Source organism: Panthera uncia, chromosome B4, assembly GCF_023721935.1.
Source record: "Panthera uncia isolate 11264 chromosome B4, Puncia_PCG_1.0, whole genome shotgun sequence".
Taxonomy (NCBI): Eukaryota; Metazoa; Chordata; class Mammalia; order Carnivora; family Felidae; genus Panthera; species Panthera uncia.
This window is the reverse complement of record NC_064809.1, coordinates 11,844,890-11,866,967: the sequence shown is the minus strand read 5'-3', so window position 1 is coordinate 11,866,967 and position 22,078 is coordinate 11,844,890. Positions and strand designations below refer to the sequence as shown.

General features: G+C 42.5%; 1 protein-coding gene across 6 annotated transcripts in view; it reads right to left on the bottom strand.

Moving 5' to 3' along the window:
- Nucleotides 1–22,078, bottom strand: part of OPTN (optineurin) — a 38,564-nt gene that overhangs the window by 14,832 nt on the left and 1,654 nt on the right. For all 6 annotated transcript variants that reach the window (XM_049624599.1, XM_049624603.1, XM_049624602.1 and 3 more), the window contains exons 2-6: nucleotides 15,953–16,129; nucleotides 15,122–15,324; nucleotides 10,406–10,588; nucleotides 8,120–8,193; nucleotides 5,597–5,731 (exon numbers count right to left, since the gene is read on the bottom strand). In XM_049624599.1, the coding sequence (XP_049480556.1) occupies nucleotides 5,597–5,731; nucleotides 8,120–8,193; nucleotides 10,406–10,588; nucleotides 15,122–15,324; nucleotides 15,953–16,118 (761 nt within the window). In that variant the 5' untranslated portion in view covers nucleotides 16,119–16,129. The remainder of the gene's footprint in view (nucleotides 1–5,596; nucleotides 5,732–8,119; nucleotides 8,194–10,405; nucleotides 10,589–15,121; nucleotides 15,325–15,952; nucleotides 16,130–22,078) is intronic.

Here is a 22,078-nt window from a genome sequence, read left to right as displayed (position 1 = left end):
TAATATGAAACTGAAAACAGTAATTTACTGAAAACAGAATATGCCAGTGGGGAAAAAAAAAAGCAAAAAACAGCACTGATGAAGGATCCTTAGACACATAAACACTACAACCACCAAAAAAATGGAACACAATAAAAAAGATTCTCTCCTGCAAAAAAGGAAGATGAAAGTTGATCAAATGTATCAGAAAGGAGAAAGAAGAAAAAAGGAGAGCTAGAAAAAGGGAACAAGGAGTTAAACCACAGGAGATCCAATTCAAAAAGAAAAGTGATGCTAGAAAGAGAGAACAAAGAAAACTGAGGGTTAGAGATAATTACTAAATGAATTCAAGATCATTTTTAAAGAACTGAAGGACATGAGTCTGCAGAATGAAAGAGCCCAAGAGTGTCCAGAACAGACAGATGAAAAACAGGTTCACCACCAAAGCATGTGAGAAGTCTCACCACAAACATGAAGAATCACAATGGCACTGGGTTTCTCAGCAGTAACACCAAAACGGAGGGCACAAGGAAGCCACGTTTTCGAAAAGTGGAGGGAAAATTATATCCGATTACAGAATTCTATATCTAGCCAAACTATCCATGAAGTATAAAGGCAGGAGGAGAGATTTTCAGATATGAAGGTGTCAGAAAATATACTGCCCATAAATTCTTTTTTCAGTGAGTCAGTGGAGATATGGTGGGCTTGATTTGAAAAGAAATTAAAAAAAAAAAGCATAGGAAAGGCATTAGATTCAGGAAACAGGTGATGGAACACAGGAGAGATGAAGGAGTTCCCCAGGGCAAAAGTAAAGGGAGGTGCCAAGATGAGTTCAATGTAGCAGGACCTGGGAAGCAAGCAGGCCAGATTGCAGCGAGAATACTGTTAGACTACTAACACATCTGAGAGGTTTCCTTGTTGGGGAAGAGCATGGGGAAACTAAGCAAGTTTTAAAAATGTAATTATGCATAGAGGCAAAAGAAAAATAAGTTGTATAAAAAAAGGAAGAATGTTCAAGGCACAGAGCAGAGCTCAACTCAGAGCTCCATGTGCATGTCTAATAACATCAACACTGAGTACTTATCTCACTACATTTCAACATAGCCGATTTTGGAGGTGGAGCGGGCAAGCCAGGTCCGGAAGCATCTGTGTGCGATGACAACGAGGGGGGTGAAAGACAGTTAAATCTCCATCTTTCAGAGTCGGAGGTCAATAGATTGTGTTCACAACAGGGGGAAAATTCAGCAGCAATTTGAGCCCGGTACATGGAGGGAAACATCAAAATGGCTGGAACCAATGCAAATGGTTCCAAACCATTTGCAAACCTAAGGGGCTGCACGGGCACTCTTTCAGGCCAAGCCAAATAAATGGGTTAAGGGCCAGCTGGTGCAGGGTTGACGGATGACCCTTCATTACACTATTCACATCCGACACAGGGCTCCATGGGAAAATTCTTCTCCAAGGAAAATTTTCATCTTGGACTGAATTTCTGTGCTACCTCTCGATTCTCTTGGGCTACACTTTCTACACACTTCCCCCACTTACTTGCTGTCAGTTTAAGTTTGTTTAGAAAACAAAAAATTGCATGAAATACTAATCCTGGAAAACAATGGGGAAAAAAAAAGACAAACCTATTGACTTCTCTCCCCACAAATCTCCTAAAAATTTTCAGAATAAATTTTAGACTGTTTATACCCTTATTTCTCATGATTAATGAAGAGAGTTGAAGACTCACTTGTTTGAGAAAAACACATGTTCGGTCTTGGAATGTGTTTTCATCATTTCCTATAGAGCATGAAACCAAAGCAGGCTAACCAGGTTTCTCAGTTTCAGTCCTGCCTTAGCTAGGAGAAAATCATCCTGACACTCACCTAGAGAACATTAGTCTTGGTAACTATCACTGACTTCCTGGTTGTTAAATACAGAAAGAAGGCTGGCGCACAAAGTAGAAATTCAATGCGACTGGGAATGGGACCCTTCACAGGTGTTCAAGGGGAGAGACTAAAAACAGCCATCTCAAGGGCAGGCCGGACTTCCTAGGGCAGGCTGAAGGGCTGTGGCTGCAGACAGAGGGCTGTAATCATTTTGGAAGCAGGAATTATATATATCTCATATGAACGATCAGGATGTATAATTAGCAAATTCCTAAGTTTCCACTTCCACCATGAAAGCTGATCATGCTAAATAAGGATGAATTACTGGCTACACCTGACTTCTGAGAATGATGTATGGAACATGGGAGGGGTAAACCTGACTATAAAATACAAACACACGGATTACTCAGGCTACTGAGGGCCTTCTTCAACACGTAACTCCTTCCCTTCAAAAACCAGCTGTGATAACTAAGGTGTAAAAGGAGGGCATTCATCCATCCATTCCTTTGTTCATTTATCTGTGCACTGTTACCTATGCTTTTGGGATTTGTCTAAAAGATAGGACAAATATTTTGCTCCATGAGAATACATGGTGCTAGTCTCCTAGAAGTCAACCTTTGAAATTTTCTAAGGGACAGCAGTAGCATATGGTGTAAAAACCTAGGATTTAGAGCCAGCATGCCCTTAGCACCTTTGAAAAGCTATCAGATAAGTCACCGGACAAAGGCCAATGTGTTTTCCAGATTAACCTCATCTGAATAAATAACATAGGTTTCACATTTTAAGATCTTTCTATAGTTAAAAATTTTAACTGCTTCAGTTAGAAAGTACTTTTTTTTTTTTTAAGTTTATTTTGAGAGAGAGAGATAGAGTGAGCAGGGGAGTGAGCGGTTAGCAGTGCCTGACGTGGGGCTTGAACTCATAAACCGTGAGATCATGACCTGAGCTGAGATCAACAGTCGAATGCTTAACTGACTGAGCCACCCAGGGACCCCAGGAAGTGCTTCTTATAGTGCTAGAATTTTAAGATCAATAAGGCATCTATAACTTCTGAGAGAATTAATTATATTGTAGTATATTTATGATTAAATGTTGCAATCACTGGAGTCCTAAAACTACTGTGTAACCTCTTCCATGTCTTATGTGGTTTAGCATTTTGCACTTCTAAAAAGTACATTTGCACATAGAAATTTATTGACTTCACAACTCTGTACCGTAGATGAATTTTACCCCTAAGTATTTATGTGTGTTTGCACGTCTACCACATTCTATGAGGCTGGTATCTCCCTTATACCAAAAACAGACACAGGCATCACAAGAAAAGAAAATTAAAGACTAATACCCCTTAGGAATAAAGATGCAAAACTCCTAAATAAAATTTTAGCAATCCAAACTAGCAACATATAGAAAGGATTATACATCATGACCAATGGGATTTACCCAGGAATGAAAGGTTTAACATGTGAAAATCAATCAGGATAATACATCATATTAACAGAAGCTTTAAAAACCCATATAATCATCCCCATAGACATGGAAAGCATTTCACAAAATCCAAAACCCTTCATGATAAAAATTGTAACAATCTATAACTAGAATGCAGTTTCTCAACTTGACACAGCATCTATGAAACCTTACAGCTAACATTGTACTTGATGGTAAAAGGCTGAAGGCCTTCCCTCTAAGGTTAGGAACAGACAAGCATGTCTGCTTTTTCAACTTATATTTCACATTGTGCTAGAGATTCTAGCCAGTGGAATAATGGAAGAAAAAGAAATACAAAGTATTTCATGTTGGTAAGGAAGAAGTAACACTATCTCTTTGTAGATGATGTGATCTTGTATAAAGAAAATCCTAAGGAATCCACTAAAAAACTAATAGTGCGAATACGTGAGTTCTAACAAGGCTGCAAGCTACAAGATCAATATATAATATACAAAGAAAAAAAAAAAGCCAGTGATATTTCTGCATACTACCAAAGAATACTCCAAAAATGAAATTAAGAAAACAATTTCATGTATACAGTTCTAAAAAGACCAGAATACATAGGAACAAATTTTGAAAAGCAGTGTATGACCTATATGTTGAAAACAACAAAACATCACTGAAATACATCACAGCTGACCTAAATAAATCCATGGATTATCTTTCATGGATCAGAACATTTAACAATGTTAAGAGGGCATAACTCTCCAAACTGAACTCCAGGGTCAATGCAATCCTTAACAAAATCCCAGCTGGCTTTCCACACCACCGCCCCCCACCCCACCCCCGACAGAAACTGAAAAACTTATCCTAAGATTTATACAGAAAAACATGAAATCCACAGTAGCCAAAATAATTGTCCTTATTACTCCTGATTCCAAAATTTACTACAAAACTATAGTAATCAAGACAGTGTAGTATTAGCAAAGAATAGGCATATAAATCAAAGGAATGAAATTGAGGGTCTAGAAATTAATCTTTACAGGTATGGCCAACTGATTTATTCCAAAGGGGGGCAAGACAGTTCAGTGAGGGAAAGAATGGTCAACAAATGGTGTTAGGATGAATGGAAATCTACACATGAAAGAATGAAGTTGGTCCCCTACCTCACACCATATACACAAATGAACTGAAAATGGATCAGAGACCTAAATGTAGGAGCTAAAACTATAAACCTTTTAGGAGAAAACATAGGAGTGAATCCTCATGACCCTGGATTAGTCAATGCTCCTTAGATACAACACCAAAAGCATAAATGACATAAGAAAAATAGATAAACTGACTACATAAAAATAAAAAAAAAAAATTTGTGCTGCCAATGATAGCACCCAGGAACTGAAAAGATAATCTACAGAATGGGAGAATATATTTGCAAGTCATATACCTCATAAGGGATTTGCATCTTGAATATATAATGAACTCTCATAACTCAGTAATAAAAAGGCAATCCAATTTTTTTTAAATGGGCAAAGGATTTCAAGGGATGTTTCTTCAAGGAAGGTATACAAATGAGCAACATGAAAAGATATTAGTCGTTAAGAAAATGAAATCAAAATCACAGTGAGGATGTGGAAGAAAAGTAGAACCCTCATATATTGCTGGTGGAAACATAAAATGGAGCAGCCAATGTGGATAACAGTTTGGTATTTCCTCAAACTATTAACCACAGAGTTACCAATGACCCAGCAATCCCACTCCTGGGTACATAACCCTAGAGAATTAAAAAAATATATGTATATATACCTCCACACAAAAAAATTGTGCATGAATGTTTAAAGCAAATATTATTCACAACAGGCATAAACTGGGAAGCAAAACGTTCACCAGCTGATAAATAAACAAAATGTTGTCCAGCCCCATGGTGGACTGACTCTTTCTTGGCAACAAAAAGGAACTGAAGAACTGACACACGCCACAACATGGATGAACCTGGAAAACATGCTACGTAAAATAAGTCAATCACTAAGGTGCACATATTATATGATTCCATTTATACGAAATGTCCAGAAAAAGCGAATCTGTGGAGACAGAAAACCGATTACTGGGGAAGGGGAATGAGGAATCAGTGTCAGTGGGAAGTAGTTTCCTATTTGGTGGAAAAAAATGTTCTAAAATTATAATGTGGTAATGGTTACATGACTGAATATTCTAGACGACACTGAAATGTATTCCTTAAGTGGATGGATTATCTGGTATCTTAATCACATCTCTATAAAGCTGTGCCAGGGCATGAATAGTTCAAATTACCTATTTCATACCTTTCTTTGGCTTCCTTGAGTGCAATTTCAAGTCTCTCCACCTTCTGGTTTCCTTCCCTTAGACAAAGCAGGAGCTGGCTCACAGTTAATTCTTCAGATTCCAAATAATTCCTGGCACCTTCTGCAAATTTGCTCCTAGATCAAAAACAGCATACACATTAAAAGGTTTTCATCAGAAAACAAAAATGTCAAAGTATCTGTGAGTATAACTGGAACCAACTTAAAGGAACTGCTTCCCAGAACACTTTCCAAACAACTCTCATTTACAGACCAAACGCGGGTGGCCCTGCGCCCACCAGGGCCCCACTCCTCCATGCTTTCTGGGAAGCACACGCTCGCTTCCTCCAAATGGCCGGTGTGCCCACAACATCAGACCACAGGGCCCACGGGACCAGAGGTGGCCCTGGTTTAGTGCCTGGACTTCCTAGAGAACCAGCCTCAGAGAGGACCACAGTTATACAAAGGACACAAGCAGGCCTGCTGCCTGTGACACGCAGACCACCGGCCTTTCTCCTGCTTGACGTTCTCAAGTCAAGAGAAAAAAATCATTTTTGTTTTCGATTTCAAATCATTAGAGCAGAGAAATGTAGGCACTGTTGGTATGTCAAATATTTTTCTTGATTTCAACTCTGATGAAATCAAGAAGCAGTTCATCCACAAATAAAACCAGGACCACCGGTGTGGTAACTACACCTCCCGGGTGACTGTGCCGATGCTCGTGGCATCTAACCAAGTTCACGTGTCTCATAAACAGTCAGGATTAAATGCCGGTTCCTGACTCCAAAGCTCAAACTCCAAACCCAGAAATCAATCTATGACTCCTTGATATAATAATAATAATAATAATAATAATAATAATAATAATGTTATGTTTATTTAATGTTTATTTTTGAGAAAAAGGGAGAGAGTGTGAGGGGGGGAGGGGCAGAGAGAGAGGGAGACACAGACTCCAGAACAGGCTCCAGGCTCTGAGTTGTCAGCCCAGAGCCTGATGCAGGGCTTGAATCCATGAACCATGAAATCACGACCTGAGCTGAAGTTGGATGCTTAACCCACTGAGCTACCCAGGTGACCCACTTTCTTTTTTTTAAATGTTCATTTATTTATTTTTGAGAGAGAGAGAGAAAAAAAAGAATGAGTCGGGGAAGGGCACAGAGAGAGGAGAAGAGAGATGCCTAAGTGGGCTCTGGGCTAACAGCACAGAGTCTGGTGTGGGGCTTGAACTCACAAACTCTGAGATCATGACCTGAGCGGAAATCAAGAGTCCGATGTTTAACTGACTGAGCCCCCCAGATGCTCCCTTAATATACCTTCAAACAAGGCAAGGAAGCTGTTATTGACAAGAACTGTGGCCTGGGGGCACCTGGCTAACTCAGTCAGGAGCCTGTGGCTCTTGATCTCAGGGTTTTAAGTTTGAGCCCTACATTGGGTGTAGAGATTACTTAAAAATAAAATCTTAAAAAAAAAAAAAACCTGTGGCTTAAAAGGGGAAGTGGTTTTGGCAGGTGGATATAAATGAGGAGGAAGTGGCTTGGAAATTTCAAACAGGGCTTTTTTCCTTCCCACCACGTTCAGGAAAGTCCTCCAATACTAAAAAAGCAACATGGGAGAAAGCTGAGGAATTGTTAAGTAAAAAAGGGATAGCTTTCATTGATGCCAACTGCCCTGTTGGATATAAGAATATCATCTAACATTTATTTTCTTCCTTGTGCAAGGGCTTGGTAACATAATTCGAAAAAAAAAAACCACCACCCATTTTGATGTTTTATAAATACATTCATTAAGTTCTAGAAACAAAAGGTATTAAAAGCCTATGAGAGAAGAGATTCCTAGAGAAATTTTCAGGTAACTGTCTCTTTCAAATAGACTAATACGGCAGTAATCCGCTCACAGAGGATGAGCCAACAGTCCATTCCTCGTGAGTGCAAGGCACAAGACCCCCGATTGCCCAAGTCCTCTCCCATCTCTTCCTCCGAGCTCCCCACTCCACCCCCGCCGCCACCATTTAAGATGTCTGCTTCCTAGTTATCTACTTACAACAGGTCAATTTGAGACTCCACATGTAAGACCTCTGGAAAGTGGGTAGGACAGTGACTCAGGGCACTAACAGTCATCCCTAGAGAAGGTTACTCCCTATCAGTCACCCTGGCTTATATTTGGGACTGATCAGGGAAGAGAAAATGCTAACAACCCCCTTTATCAAGCTGGACAGCCTGGTCCAGGTCAAACTATACTGATAAATTGGGAAACAGAAGTCTCGATTAAGAGCGAGTTTGTTTTCACTTCTCATCTGATGGGAGTTGAAACACATCTAAACAGAGAGGTGAGGGGGAGTTAGCCTACAAAGGCACCCAACGTTGTTTTGATTATCAGCCAGTTTGGGCTGCAACATATTAAGTATCATTCAAACTGAACATTCTTCAAAGGTCCTGGTATAAGTTATTAAGAATTGACTTTTGCAGCCCATCATGTTTGACCTCCCAGCAAGGGTGTCTCCGGCGGCCTTAGCCCTTCTTCACCTACGTGTCAACGGAATCAGTTCTTGTGGGCCCAGGACTTGTCTTGATTTCTTTCAGTGCCACATCTGCTTCTCCTTCCTGTCAAGGCAGAAATGAAAGGGATTTGACATGATATGTCTGCGAGAAAAATGCTTTACCAGAAGAGAAAAAGGCAATAGATCAAGAATTTTGATGGCATGCCACCCAAGGAATCTACCAACATTTGAATGTGAGATGTTTAAATTAGGTCACTGAAATGGAACGGAACTTTACCCTTCCCTCACCCTGCACACCCTGTCAGGATTATAAATATCTAGGGCCACGGCGTGAAGGTTGGTCTCTCATCCCGAGCAGTCAACCTGACCCCAAACACATGAAAGCTTATCTCCTCCTTCTCCTTGGCAGTTCCCTTCTTTCCCAAATATAGGTCACACGGAGCTAGTGACAACTCCACACACCTTCCCTATACAGGCCTTTAAAATGCACGATGTCGGAACTTGCTGAAGCCACATTGAAAAAGAGGCTGCTTTCTGTGGGCAAGGCTCACACAAAGCACAGGGTTGGCTCCTATTAGAAATTCATACACACCGTGGGCCGTTTAAGGGAAGAAGTCTAAGGCCCGTTAAATTATTTGAAAGGCATGTATATTCCAATGAACTTGCAGGAAAAATCTTCCGAAAATGCACAAAGATAGTTAATTCTGATTGTGTACATTCTTCCTAAATCTTAGGCAGCGTTTTCTGGTTCACAGAAACAAGGCAAGAAAAGCACATTTACGCTAAAAATAACTGTCACTATCAGATCAGTGAAGGAGCATATTATGCTAACCACGCGCCCTAAAGGAAGAAGCCTCATTTGGAAACTTCTGATATGCTCTTGGGACTTCCTGAATTTTGCCAGTTATTTGCAGAAGGTGAAAGGTGTTTGATCAAATTTGTTTCATAATCTTTGGTCATCTGCAGAAAGGGCACTCTACTCTGGCAGAGCGTGCTTTCCACTTGGTATTTTATTTATTGTTTTTTTAATGTTTATTTCCTAGAGAGAGACAGACAAGACAGACAGACAGACACAAAGCATGAGCAGGGAGGGGCAGAGAGAGAAAGGGAGTCACAGGGTCCAAAGCAGGCTCCAGGCTCCAAGGTGTCAGCACGGAGCCCAACGTGGGGCTTGAACCCACGAACTGTGAGATCATGACCTGAGCCGAAGCCGGACGCTTAACCAACTTGAGCCACCCAGACACCCCTCCATTTGGTATTTGAATTCTCCTGATTTCAGCTGCCATTAGTGCACCCAAAGATTTATTTGGGAGCATGTTTGGCAAGGTTATTGAGAGTCATCTCCCCATCCTATTACTCTTTAGGGCAGGAAATGAGTTGGAAAGCAGAGAGTCGTGCATTGCACTAGTAATTCCAACACGCCCAGAAGTTTAGCCCTTTACAAGTTCCCCACTACTTATTTCCAAGGTACATTTTTCTCTCTCAGAGACACGATCTCTTTTCCTCTATCAGATGTACGGTTTGGCAAAACCCAAATGCCAGTGTGTATCACAGAGGACCTCGTCCTTAGGTGTTCTTCTCCCTCATTAATCCATCTTTTTTAGCAGCGATGAAGGGGAGGCCCTTCCGTGGTTCATCTACCTGCCCTGCTCTTTGGCCAGACCACGTGCATACCCAGACGTGGCCACAACAGATGCCACTCATGCGCTCAGGAACAGGCTGGCACCTGCCACTTCACTGTGTTACTGAGCTCACTGCGTTTTCGCTTCCACAGAAATGTGTCGGACACTGGGGGCTTTAAACTCCGCTCTTGGAGGCACCCAGGCAGCTGCTATTAGAAGTGGGGGTGAAGTCAAGGTCGACCCTCACCCATAACTCCAGTGGCTCTGCTCTTTTCTCCACTTCTTGTTTTTAACAAACCACAGTTCCTTGTAAGACTCGTTGGAAAAAGAAGGTCCTATTATTTTAAAGACATCAGTTTCCTGCATCGGATCATGATTCTACTTACCCAAGGCCAATGCTGACCACCCCTAAAGACCTGGCTTGAAAAAAGTTGTTTTGTTTTTTTAGATCTGTCACAAAATGTCTGATTTGTCAGGACACATGGGAAGAAAAAAAACTACCTCTTTTGTCATAAAAGGTAATCAACATTCTTCCATTGCTGCTATGATAAACTTTACGAGCATTATGTTATGCTTAAAAACAGGAGCCAATTTATCTTGGCGATGGTGATGCTGAAATTCCCCCACCATCTAGGTGTCTATGTGAGGTCTTTTGTAATTTGCTTAAAACAAAATCAAAACCAGGACACTTACAGCCATCCTGATTTCAACAAAGGAGTCTTCCGAGGGGCCGCCTGAGTTCAGCTTGAGCTGTAGTTCAGACACGATGCCCAGCAGATCTGCCTTTTCAGCTTGAAGACGGGCCACCTGGGTCTTCAGCTGTTCCATTTCCTGGTCTGCTACTGCCTTGGGGACTTTGGGGTCCCCAGTGGGGTCCTAGAAATGACGAGAAGCCAAGTGAATCAGTGAATCAAACGAACACCTGGTCGTCAAACTCAAGTGTCCCCACACCCCACGGCAAGACAATTAAGCTTTATGGTAGAAAATTCTAGCCTTTTCTTGGAGATGTATTTTCATGTAAATTTTTAAAAAGAAAAATTTACATGATTTTATTACATTCAAATAGAAAATTAAAATAACCTCATGACAAAAAGGAAAGACTTCCTCAGCACACTGGAATAATCTGATATGAAGACAACCAGTCAGACTTCGACGATGGTAAACTCGTAAGTTGTAGTCCAAAAATCTCAGGAAATAAGGGCATCAACCTCTTATCTTTTTTTCTTCCTACAAATGCAGAACTCCTCACGCCCCCATACTTGTCATGTATAGTTAGAAGCCAAAGCATCAAGACGTTTCATTACTTGACACATAAGTGGCCAAAGACAACAAAAGTTCCAAAATTCTCCAGGGCATGCAGGCTGGCTGCTATAATATACTACATTGGTGTTTTCAGGTTGCTAAAAGTAAGCCTGGTGAGAAATAAAAACTGAAAATTCAGAGGCTGCTACCAAAGGTAAAAAAAATTAACTTCTGGCCTATATACACATTAGTAATAAATATTCACCTTTCACTAATATCAAGTATGTGCTGCTTTCCTCTTGTTGTAATTATTGCACGTGGCATAAGAGAGAGACCCTGTTTAGACGCAATGCTTGCACTTGGGAGTAAGGAAAACAGATTTCAGTCCACACCCTGCTAATCGCTGTGTGTGCGGCCATGAGTGCATTCCCTTAATGGCTTGACCTCTTTTGGCCTCTTTTGGTTTTCTTTTTCTTGGGTTAGAAAGGAAGATGGTGGCACCAAATGGTTTCGTTGGTCTCTTCCAGCTGTGACCTCGTAGACCTCTCTGGTTTCCTCCTCAGGAAACCTTCATTGCTTCTATAAACATGGGACCACCAGAAATACATACCTGAGATCATCAGAGATTTACAACACATCAGAAAGTTCTCTCTCTCTCAACACACACATACACACACACCCCATGTCTCTAATAGATTTCCTAAGGAACTGTAAACCGACCCAGAGGCTCTGAGTGGAACCAAGAAAGCACCAGAAAGAATACGTACGGATGATAAACCAGCTGGTCCAAGAAATAGTAGAAAGCGGAAGGAAACGGATTAATATGCAACAAGAGAGTGCCCCTCACACCAGTGAGATCGTGCTGTTCCTTCTCCAGGGGCCTTCCCTTGCCATGAAACCACCACAGGCCCGAGAGAAAAGAACTTATGGTGAACCTGAGGAGTCAGGCATGCAAGGAATGGTTACCAGCCTGTCCATCCCGTCTCGGTCATGACCCGTCCCAAAGAAACATAAATGTGCAGGGACAGAAACATTCAAAGGAGAGGCACTCTTGGCCTGGAACCAGGAGGTAAGCAGGTGAGGGTGAGGCCACGCCCTATTAGGAATCTTCGCATTTTCCTGTTGGACCCGTCTGAGGACATCTTCTAAATGGATTTTTAAAACAATCTTGCCATAAAGGGTAGGAAACAGAGTTTTAACCAAGTGTCTGAGGACAAGGGATATAAAGCCACGATTCTGGAATCTCAGACTGTCAGGTTAATTTCCTTTTTTGCAACGGTGATGATCTCTTCACTATCCTTGGGCAATTCGGAATCTACTTATTTGGCCATAAAACCTCGTAAAATACCATGTTAAATCTCTTCCTTTTACTAATGAGACCCTTTCCATTCCCTTCCTGGACTAGAATGCGCACATTTTATTCTCTCTGATCAACCCCAACTCCATCATTTGTTAACGTCTTTTATTTCTGTTGAGTGCCTGCCGTTGACTTTCACGCAACACAACGACTCTACTTCTTGTGTGCTTGTATCATGTCTCCATCACGCTGTCCTGGGAATCTGCCCAGGTGAACATGCCATTTCATAATCCTAGAAGAAACATCCATCTAATGACCTCTGCCTCACAATCTGCGCAATTAAAAGTTAACAAGTTCTCTGTACAGATGGTTATAATTTATGATTCCATGAAATTGGACAGAATAATTACTACCTCAGCCTCACCCTGACAATCAGAAGGCAGATCTCCAAAGGAAATTCCCTACTCCCCTTTCCTTGTGTGGCACAGAACACGTGAGAGGCTCCGGTGGCTACAGGGGACTCCCTGGAGAACCAGCAGCGAGGATGGGTCAGCAAGAGTGAGAAAAGTCAGAGGCTTTGAGGGCTTCAAGTCAGGAAAATGAGAGCCTAAATTTTACAAATCACCTCAACTGGTCCATGAAAAAAAACAGCAAAGAGGAGGCAGGGAAGCAATAGGCAGGCCTGGGAGGCGTATTTTGGGGGGAAAGGCTGATGACCAAGGGTTTTAAAGAGCTGTAAGTATCTCTGTCCAAGCACCCAAGTCCTGTGTCCCAAGGACTCACTTCTGAGTCTTGCTTATAGCTTGTTTTATCTGATCTTCTGCATTGCAAGAAGCTGTCCAGAGTTCCAGCTCTGTTCTCAACTTCTTCCAATAGTGGGACGTTTTAGGAAAACCCATAGGCAGACTATTTCAAGCAAAGTGCTTCTGGAAGCTTCTTTCTGAACTCCAGTGCAAAAGTCCCCAGCAGGCTGATGCCAGCTGTCAGCTCACATCCCAAAGACCAAGGAGGAAAACAGTGTAAGATATTTTCTTCCAGAGAGTAGAAAATACATTCATATATCCCACCAGGTGATCATGTCTTCAGAGCATTCTACCTCGAAAATATTTCGACACTGAGAGACTTCCCCCCAAAGTAGTGACTTAATGCTCTTTGAACTGTAAGACAAGTTCAAGCATCAGATGTGAAGAGTCTTATCAGCAATGAATCGTTTCCCATACACACATAAGTTTATGAAAGCAGAATGTCCACGCTGTCCCATGAGCAGGGATTGAGGAGTAAAGCACTGACCTAAACCACAATATTTCTCTCAACAGCTCTTCGTTCTTTAGATTATTCCAGCTTGTCCTCTTCTCATTACTTTCTTTCCTTTATCTTTCTTTCTTTGCACTCTTTACCCAAGAAATCAGAGGTCAATGGAGCTCAAGGTATCTCAAGGAAATCACTGATGCCTCGATTCCTTCCTCCCTGAGCCAAACCAGTGCTCCATCCTTCTGAGGGCTGCTAAGGTCAAGGTTGGGGAGAAAGTGACGAGCAGATGTCCATCCTAATGAACAATGTCCAGTGAGCCCTAGAATATGGGCAGACGCTTCAAGTGTGTTCTGGCACAACCTGTTTTCTTCCACTCGCACCTTTAACATCCACTCCCAGCTGTGGGCACTTTTCTCCGGTTCTCTGGGTCAATGAAAATGTAGCAACCCTACAGCCTCCTGCCACAACATGATGTGTCGCACCATTTTCCAAAAGTAAATGTAAAATGTAAATTGAGGAATCTCTATGGTAGACTGGGGAGAAGGACAAGATCGGTAAGCAAAACTTCCCAGTCATAGATTTTGTTTTTTTAATGCTTATTTATTTTTGAGAGAGAGAGGGAGAACGACGAACGTGCGCAGGGGAGGGGGAGAGAGAGAGAGGGAGAGAGGGGGAGAGAGAGAGGGAGACACAGAACCTGAAGGCGGCTCCAGGCTCCGAGCTGTCAGCACAGATGCAGGGCTTGAACTCACAAACCGTGAGATCATGACGTGAGCCAAAGTCGGACGCTTAACCAACTGTGCCACCCAGGTACTCCCCGAATCATAGATTTTTTTTAATGCAATTTTATATCAAAGACAGAAACTAAAAGCTAACCCTTGGGTGGTTCTAGGCAGAGGTTATCTGCACCGTCTACAATGAATACAAAATACTGATTTATAACTACAACCTTCTTTTGACTATAATCACTATGGTCAAAGCTGTACAAACTTCCTTGCCCCAACAGAAATCATACACGACCCTTGAAGTTGCAACCAACCTTCTCAGCAAGAACAGTATTTTCTTTCTTTTTATTTATTTTTTTCAAATGTTTATTTATTTTGAGAGAGAGAGTCCCAAGCAGGCTCCACACCGTCAGCGTGGAACCTGACGCGGGGCTCAACCCCATGACTCCTGGGATCATGACCTGAGCCGAATCAAGAGTTGGATGCCCAACTGCCTGAGCCATCCAGGTGCCCCAATTTTTTCAAGATGATACAAAACACTTGTCTAGATGGGACGCCTGGGTGGCTCAGTCGGTTGAGGGTCTGACTTTGACTCAGGTCATGATCTCGCTGTCTGTGATTTCGAGCCCCACGTCAGGCTCTGTGCTGACAGCTTGGAGCCTGGAGCCTGCTTCGGATTCTGTGTCTCCCTCTCTCTCTGCCCCTCCCCCGCTCATGCTCTGTCTGTCTGTCTCTCTCTGTCAAAAATAAACATTTTTAAAAAATTAAAAACAAAACAGGAGTTGTCTAGCCTGAACCGTAAAAAGTTTGATCTAGAAGTCTAGACGAGTAAGATTCCACTCTAAATGTAACTAAAAGAAAATAAAATCATAACAGATCAGTCTGCTCACTCACCTCAAGGGGCCTTTCTGTTTTCCCTTTTAGTTTTCTGAGTTCTTCCTTCAATTTTTCATTTTCATGACTCAAAGCCACGAGACGCTCTTTGGCTTCCTTGCTCTGTATCTCAAAAAATAGGCGTTCTTCCTTCTGTTTCTCTGTCCAGGCTGAAAGCTCTTCAAATCGCCCTTTCATAGCCTGATTATTCAGCTTCATGGCTTCTGTAGGAGGTTCAGAGTGAGAGTGTCGCGCATCAGACTTGACTGGATGAATCCCACCTCCCTCTGGACTACCTTCACCCTGTAGCTCAGAATCCAAAGAAGCCGTACTTGGCCTGAGCCCCAAGCTCAGCAGCAAAAAGACTGCAGCAAAGTGAGTGGTTTTTGTTTCCAGATAGGACGAGGGGGCCTAATGTTGTTTCTCGTCCTCCAAAGACTCCAGAAAACAAAACTGGTTTGGGTGCCTGTGCTACAGCCCACGTGGTAGGGCACAGCCTCCAACACCGGTCCTGCCAGAAGCCACGGCCTGAGACACTGGGATGCTCTCTGTGAACAAGGGCATATTTAGGACTAACTCTGGAATAATAGTAGCGTTTCTCCCTGTTTCCTTCTAAACGGGCTAAATGTCACTGGGCCATTTCCCTGAGGTATGTAAGTGCTTTTTATTCTTACCTGCATCCCGAGGTAAACATTGGCAGCAATGTTTGCCTTACCAAAAGCTAAACTCTGGGCTCTCTCTCCAGGTAGTGAAACGGAGAGAAGGGAGCTCACCATCAAGGCTCTTCGCAAAGAGATGCGGTTCACGAAGGCCCAGGGTGGATGGAGAACACGGGGGCTGGCGGCCGCTCACCTTTGAGCTGATGGTTCTCGGTCAGGAGCTCCTTCATCTGCTGTAGCAGTTCCTCTGGTGTGAACGTGTCCAGATTTGGGTGGGCCAGGTTGGGGGGTCCATTTCCTGTGGTCTCACTGGGGCTGTCCCCCTTTTCAGTCAGGCAGCTAAGTGGTTGGTGGGACATGGCAGAAGGACCTACGGAAAAGTCACAGGCTGAAAACAGAGCTGTCTTCCCTCTGCGAGGGGTCCCCATGAGCCCTGCAAATCCACCGGCAATTGCTGGTGAGTTTTCCAAAAGGTGCCTACTTCCCCTCCAATTAGATTTTGGACATTTTTGATTCTTCCTTTAAAAAAAATTTTTTTTTAATGTTTATTTTTGAGAGAGACGGGGGGGGGAGAGAAACAAGTGGGGGAGAGGCAGAGAGAGAGGGAGACACAGAATCCGAAGTAGGCTCCAGGCTCTGAGCTGTCGGCACAGAGCCCAACATGGGGCTTGAACTCACAAACCGTGAGGTCATGACCTGAGCCGAAGTAGGACGCTCAACTGACTGAGCCATCCAGGCGCCCCTGATTTTTCCTTTTAAACAAAACATGTCTGTGCTAGCTTCAGTATGTATGCATGTACATGTGCGTCCATGGAAGTGGGGGCAGCGAGGAGCTGCGACATGAGGAAGAAGAGAAAAGCATGACAATGTGATAATTAGGACAGAGGGATTCATGAAGGCTTTAAACATGTATTTGTAGACATGGGTAAAGTATCATGAAATTGGTTTTCCCAAGCAAATCTTTGAAGTTCAAATCTCTCTGCTGTGGGTGAACTGCACAGAAAGTGAATTATATGTCAATAAAGCTGTTTAAAAAATCTCTAGGGGCGCCTGGGTCTCTCTGTCTCTCAATAATAAGTAAACGTTAAAAAAAAAATTTTTTTTTAATCTCTGTATTTCAGCTCTTATATTTTTGGCTAAGAGAAAAGGAAGAACTAATGCATTCTAGATGCTTCCTACATGCTGAATCACTGCACCAGACACGTCAGTTTCTAATCCTCACTCAAACTCAGCTAGATGGCTATTTTGCAGGAGACAGAGCTGAGTTTGCAGAGGATTTATAGCTCGTCCAAGGTCACTTAAGAAGAGGTGTGACCGGGCGTTAGTGATGATTCCAAAACCCAGCCCTGGAATACAATAGAGATGCTACTGAATATTTAGGCTTCAGTGTTCAACACTTCTGCAAAGCACACTTACAAGATGAAGAGATCCTGCTTACTGATGGCATGTTCTGAGAATATTTTAAGCACGCCACTTTATTTTGTAGAGGGGTCAATGTGGTCATAAATAAGGCAGACGAGTGTATCCCAAGTCCATTTATACATGTCCTACCACCTGGGCAACCAGAGGAATGTCTTCTAACAACTGGCTACATGCTATAGGCAAATGTTTTCTTTTTGGGGCTTCGTGAAGATGACGATAAGTCTTTTCACGACAACTACAGAGTCACCAAGCTGGTCAGTGGAAGGCGCAGAAGGCTACGCGTGCTCTCTCTGATACATCACTGGCTCAGGACATCTATGTATGCTCACGGTGACCACATGTTAAAATGCAACCAGACACAGGAGCCTCTTCCCCATCCCAACAGGAGGTAAGGCCTGGGACTCTCTGGGGGTCCCCTGAACCCGAGAGCCTGGCGACTTGTTTTTGGTCTGAAGGAAGCCGAACGCAGGACAGCAGGCCCTGACTCCTCCCCTGTGCGGCCAGCTTAAGGAGAGGCCTTTTCATGAAACGCTTTAATGAGGATAAGGATTTATGAAGTGAAAAACACTGACGAAGCAGGCTGCTCAACCGTGAGCCTTTAGAAGGTATCTATGGTTCATGTAGCCTAATACATTTACAAGAGAGGTGTGCCCTTGGCCTTCGGTGACTGGAATAGACTGCTTTTGTTTTCCCTAATAATTTGGACAAAAACAATTTGGAGAATGTCGGTTTCTGGCTTTCCATAACATTCATTGTTGCACAGTATGAGGTCAGAGCTAACACTTAATAAACATGGATTTTTCCTAAACAGCCGAGGAATACTAAAATTCTAGGTAAGAGACCTAAAGATACAATCCTCGCAATGTGTACCATCTACTTGCCAATGTTCAATTTGCTCAGCTCTTCAATGATTATACTTTGCAAAAGGAAATGAGGGGCGCCTGGGCGGCTCAGTCAGCTTTTGACTTCAGCTCAGGTCATGATCTCACGGCTCGTGAGTTCGAGCCCCACAATCGGGCTGTCTGCTGTCAGCAAAGAGCCCACTTAGGATCCCGTCTCCCTCTCTCTCTCTCTCTCTGCCCCTCCCGCCTCGTGTGTGTGCATGCTCTCTCTCAAAAATAAATAAACACTTAAGAAAAAAAAAAAGTAAATGGAAACATTTCACGGATGTTTTTTAAGAAGCCCCCAGGCAGTTCTCTAGAGATGTGCTTGGTTTCATTTTACTGTATACACATTTCTCCTTCATGGTTTTTCCAAGAGAGAAGAAAGGGGAGAGAAAAGGAGTGAAGAGGGGAAGGGCAGGCAGGGGAGAGGAGAAGAGAAAGATTTTCCCTTGAAAATTATTCAGGTATTTTTCCTCCTCGACTTTCTTTACACCCCTCCCAAGGCTTTAAACACAGCTCTTATAAAGTTAAAACTGGTTGTGGCTCTTCTAACTTTTTCAGGTTGCCCAGATTTTCTAAGGACATGAAGGGAAAAAGCAGGCTCATGCTAAGGAGGATGGGAGAAAAAACACTGGGTACCTGAAACAGCTGTGTGACCTCTTATGACGATTTACTGACCTGTCTAGCAAATGATGATCATTTCAGTTGCTTTCAGCCGTCAAACACCAGGAAAAGTATTCTTGAAGTTTCTATAAAGATCGGAATCCAACCCTACCATCCAATACCCCAGCACCCTCGCGGCCATGCCACCCTCTTTCACTAATACATAGGCCTGTCCTAATCACAGCAAGCTCTTCATTATCCAGCATTGTAGGAAAGACTTGGTCATTCAAATGTCATGGTAAATAAGTTAGCATATATGCCAAACATAAGCATGTACATACTCGTTACCAAATTTTTACTAAAAGCAATTTAATCGCTTTTCAGGGATTCAAAGAGTACCCTATGATTTTAGAGTATTTTGGGAGCATTGTTATGAGTTTATGAGTACACTGCCTATGTGAAATGTCTATTGGTAGAATACCTGTTAGAGAAAGCTGTATTTTCTAAGTCTTTAACACCACCAGATGCTGCATTCAATTGAACAAACACAGAGATGCATTATAACTTCTTGCACACATCTTCAAAGGTTATAGAAATTGGAACTAAGCCATTTATTCCAAGTTTCTATCTAGTAACAGATTTTCTTTCTGTTTTTTTTTTTTTAACAGAATTTCCCATAAAAATCCAAATAATCTGGATCTAAAAGGTGTCATTTCTTTTTTTCTTTTTCATTTTGAATGTAAGTTCTATGTTCAACATGGGCCTTGAACTTGTGACCCCAAGGTCAAGAGTTGCATTTTCTACCAACTGGGCCAGCCAGACACCACTGAAACATGTGCCTTTTTCCTTCCTTCTTTCTTTCTTTCTTTCTTTCTTTCTTTCTTTCTTTCTTTCTATGAGTGGGGGTGGAGATGGGAGGAGTTGAGGGAGAGAGAGAGAGAGAGAGAGAGAGAGAGAGAGAATCCTAATTGGCTCCAGGCCTAGTGCAGAGCTCAACACGGGGCTCAATCTCATGATCCTGAGATCATGACCTGAGCTGAAATCAAGAGTCAGATGCTTAACCAACTGAATCATCCAGGGGTCATTTCTTTTCTTTTCTTTTTTTTTTTAATATAACTTATTGTCAAGTTGGCTAACATACAGTGGATACAGTGTGCTCTTGGCTCTGGGGGTAGATTCCTGTGATTCATCGTTTACATACGACACCCAGTGCTCATCCCAACAAGTGCCCTCTTCAATGCCCATCACCCATTTTTCCCTCTCCCTGGCACCCCCATCAACTCTCAGTTTGTTTTCTGTATTTAAGAGTCTCCTATGGTTTGCCTCCATCCCTCTCAGTTTGTAACTATTTTCTGAAACGTGTCATTTCTAAGCAAAGGTGGTATTTAACGACAGAAGGGCAAATGAATTTAGCATGGGATCTGTCAAGATTCCACCCATGAGGAAGAAGGCAAACTACCTGGACGGTGGAAGTTCAAAGGCAAAATCTCCTAGATTTTATTCCAAGATCTGGTATTTGAATTCTTAAATATATTATCATTTTTAATTCCAGAGGTCAAGTAATTATAGCAATGACTTGACTTTATGGGCATGATGGGCACGAGCTTAAATTTCATTTACGAGTTGGCTGTACAAATGATCCAGTCCAGACACTCAATGCAAGAATGTCTTGTTTGATTTCCATGGAAGATGGTCATATAGAGCAATCTTGAAAGACTTCAACACGTGCAATGACTTTAGCAGGCAACTGCCTGTTCTATTACAGGATGGTTCGTATCATCAGAAACTCATTTTGTATCGGGCACAAATCTGCCTTGTACTGTCCACCCACTGGACGTTGGGCCAGTGAGCATAATACAGAATAAGTCCAGAATAAGTAAGACATACCCTTACCCCGGTATGTCTGATGTTCCAAAGTTGCTTAATAAGCATTCATAGGTTCAACCCCCACATGGATAAATTAATTTTAAAACAGTGAAAATCTATTTCTTGACCAGAGACAATAGGTGGCTATCAGCAAATTCTGGTTTGGGATCACAAAGGACTAAGAACCCACGACTGCATCAACCAGAACCATCATCATCCTGGGAAGAGAATTCAAAGTATGTATCCTATCAAGGGGGAAAAAGAAGCTTCACATTTTATGCCAGAAATGGTATTCTGATTTTGGAATTTGCTGACATACAGAAAATGGAAATAACCTCATCACATAAGGCAGGGCCCTGGGAGTCATTCTTGTTTCTCCATTCCCTCTTATCCCAAGTCTAATGGGTCACCAAGTCCTGGCACTTGTTACCTCCTCCCCGTCCCTGCTAGCTTAGGTCCAGCCCTTCTTGCTTGTCTCAATTACAGCAATGATGTGCTCCACAGAGTATGGGATTTTTGTCTATTGTGTCCACCACTGTGTCCCCAGCACCTAGAAAACTTGCTGAAGAGTCTCCTACATGGTCTGACTTCTGTCTTTCCACCGCAGGTCTGCCACCTCCCCAGTTTCTTACCTCGCATGAAGCCACCGTCCTGCTTAAAACCCTTCCCATACAACACAGAGTTCCAGCTCCCAAGTGGGAAGAACTCGGCCTTCCAGAGTCTGGCCCTCACTCACCCACCGGTATCATCTCCTGTCACCGTGCCACTTGCACCCAAGGCACATTGAACAGCTCACAGTTCCCTGCCTTCTTCTGCTTCTCTGCTCTTATCTCTGTTCTCCCCTCTGCACAAAATGTGTGGTCCCACTTTTGCCCTGGCAAATACCCACCAGACAGTTCGATGTCCAGTTGAAATAGACGTCCTGTGAAAAACAAACTTTTCTTTCCTCTCAGTACTCAGTAGCACTTGGCCCTGGCCTTGGCCTGCAAAATCCTATATTCATCCCTCACCAGTCTATCTTCCATCAAACTTCCGCGAAGGTCTCCATGTTATTCTTTCTTGGGAGCAGCACACAGCAGGCTCTCAGCAAATGTTTGTTGAAATGAAATGAAAATACAGTGTAACGAAGTATTTTAAGGACTAACACTTACAAAACACTTTCTGCTATGTAGGTGACAAACCCAGCATGTGAGTACTACGACTTTCTCTACAGTTCCGTGGCATTCATTTCCAGATTCTTGAACTTGACTTTTAAAACTCGTTTTGAAAATTAGTACTGTTTCTTCTATCATCCCCAAAGGTATCTGGATATCATTCGGGAATATACATTCTATTATTCAACCCTCATATGCGTGTCAAAATGAAAACCTTTAAAATAATATTTTCCTCTGAGTGAAATTCATTTCACTTTTTAAAAACAGACTGCAGTTTCTTCATTTTCATTTGGATTCACTAATCCCATAGATGCCAAACAACATCTCAAATAGTTCAAGTCTCCATAAAATTCAGAAAAAGCTGGGCTTGGAGAAAACAAATACCCATTT